At 45.0% G+C, this 1,597-nt stretch overlaps 1 protein-coding gene across 1 annotated transcript; it reads right to left on the minus strand.

Annotated features, from left to right (window-relative positions):
• Nucleotides 1–424: 424 nt before the first annotated feature.
• LOC128571058 (olfactory receptor 1D5) lies at nt 425–1,369 on the minus strand. The gene has a single exon (XM_053570735.1). It carries the CDS (start codon nt 1,367–1,369, stop codon nt 425–427), a length of 945 nt encoding a protein of 314 aa, XP_053426710.1.
• Between the last annotated feature and the right edge of the window lie 228 nt (nt 1,370–1,597).

Consider the following 1,597-nt stretch of genomic DNA (forward strand, 5'->3'; position numbering starts at 1 on the left):
GGGCAACCTCACTCAGGACATCTGCAATAGGGATAGTGCAAACTGTTTTCTTCAAATAGCTAAAGGGTAGCAGGCTTCTTAGAAAAGCTGGTGCTCTGAAACATAAGTGAATGTGTGCTAGAGAACATGAGAGACCCCCTTAGGCTATCACTGGGTATATCTGGATAAGACTGAGAATTTGGTCCTCTGATCAAGCAAGTTTAAGTATTTAACCCTGCAAAATTCTCATAGTAGTGTTAGTGTGACCTTATTTATTGCCAAGCCCGGTGAGGTCTGGGGGTACATTATGTCTTTTCTTAACCACAAATACATATGTTTATGCTGATCTGGAGCTATGCCATCATTACTGTTGTATACCCCACAGGATAATGCCTTATAGGTGGTGAAGGATATTCCTAGTTTCCACTTCAATGCTGTTTCAACATTATCCTAATTTTAAACTTTGAAATGGCCCCCCTAGGAGTCTTCCCAGAGCCCCATGCATGTCATTATTCCTCAGGCTATAGATGAAAGGGTTCATCATGGGGGTCACCACAGCATACATCACTGTGGCTACTGAGTCCTTCATGGAGTAGGTTTGGAGCGGCTGCAGGTACACCATGACCAGTGTCCCATAGAAGAGGGAGACCAGACCCAAATGGGAGGCACATGTAGAGAAGGCTTTGTATTTGTTAGAGGCTGAGGGTATTTGAAGGATGGCTCTGACAATGCGGACATAAGACATGATCATGAACGCTAAAGGGATGAGGAAGATGAAGCAGCCTGTGGCAACCAGCACTGTGTGAATGATGTGGGTGTTGGAACATGCCAGTCTCAGCAGGACGTACGTCTCACAAAAGATGTAGTGGATCTTTCGGGGCCCACAGAAGGTCACTCTGGTCATAAGAAGGGTGAGGAGGAGGCCATAAAGGGCAGAAAGCACCCAACACAAAGTGATGAGCAAGATACAAAGCCCAGGGCTCATGGCTGTGACATAGTGGAGAGGGCGGCAGATGGCCACATGGCGGTCATATGCCATCACGGCCAGGATGAGGTTGTCCAAGGTCACCAAGGAGACCAGGAAGTAGAGCTGTGTCAGACACCCTGCATAGGAGATGGCTTTGTTTTGGGATTGAAGGTTCACCAGCATCTTGGGAATTGTGTTGGTGACAAAGAAGAGGTCAGTGAAGGAGAGGTTGGCCAGGAAGAAGTACATGGGAGTGTGCAGGCGGGAGTCAGAGCTGATGGCCAGGATGATGAGCACATTTCCCACCACTGTGACCAGGTACATGGATAGGAACATCCAAAACAGGATTCGCTGCTGCTCAGGTCTCTCTGAGATCCCCAGGAGTAGGAACTCTGAATCCTCACTTTGGTTATCTCCATCCATTTTTCCAACTTTTTGTAATATCATCACCAGTAAGTGTTTAGAAAATGCTTTTGATTGAAGAAATACATGAAGATAAGCAAACCATTTTCTTAGCAATAAAAATATCTTAGACTAAGTTTTAAAATAAAAACCAACAACAAAGTAATAATAGGCAAAAAACAGAACATGGAAAATCTTTGTACTCACACTTTGCTATGAAAGATAGAACACAACTATAGCCCAGGATGA

This window comes from Nycticebus coucang, chromosome 18, assembly GCF_027406575.1.
Source record: "Nycticebus coucang isolate mNycCou1 chromosome 18, mNycCou1.pri, whole genome shotgun sequence".
Taxonomy (NCBI): Eukaryota; Metazoa; Chordata; class Mammalia; order Primates; family Lorisidae; genus Nycticebus; species Nycticebus coucang.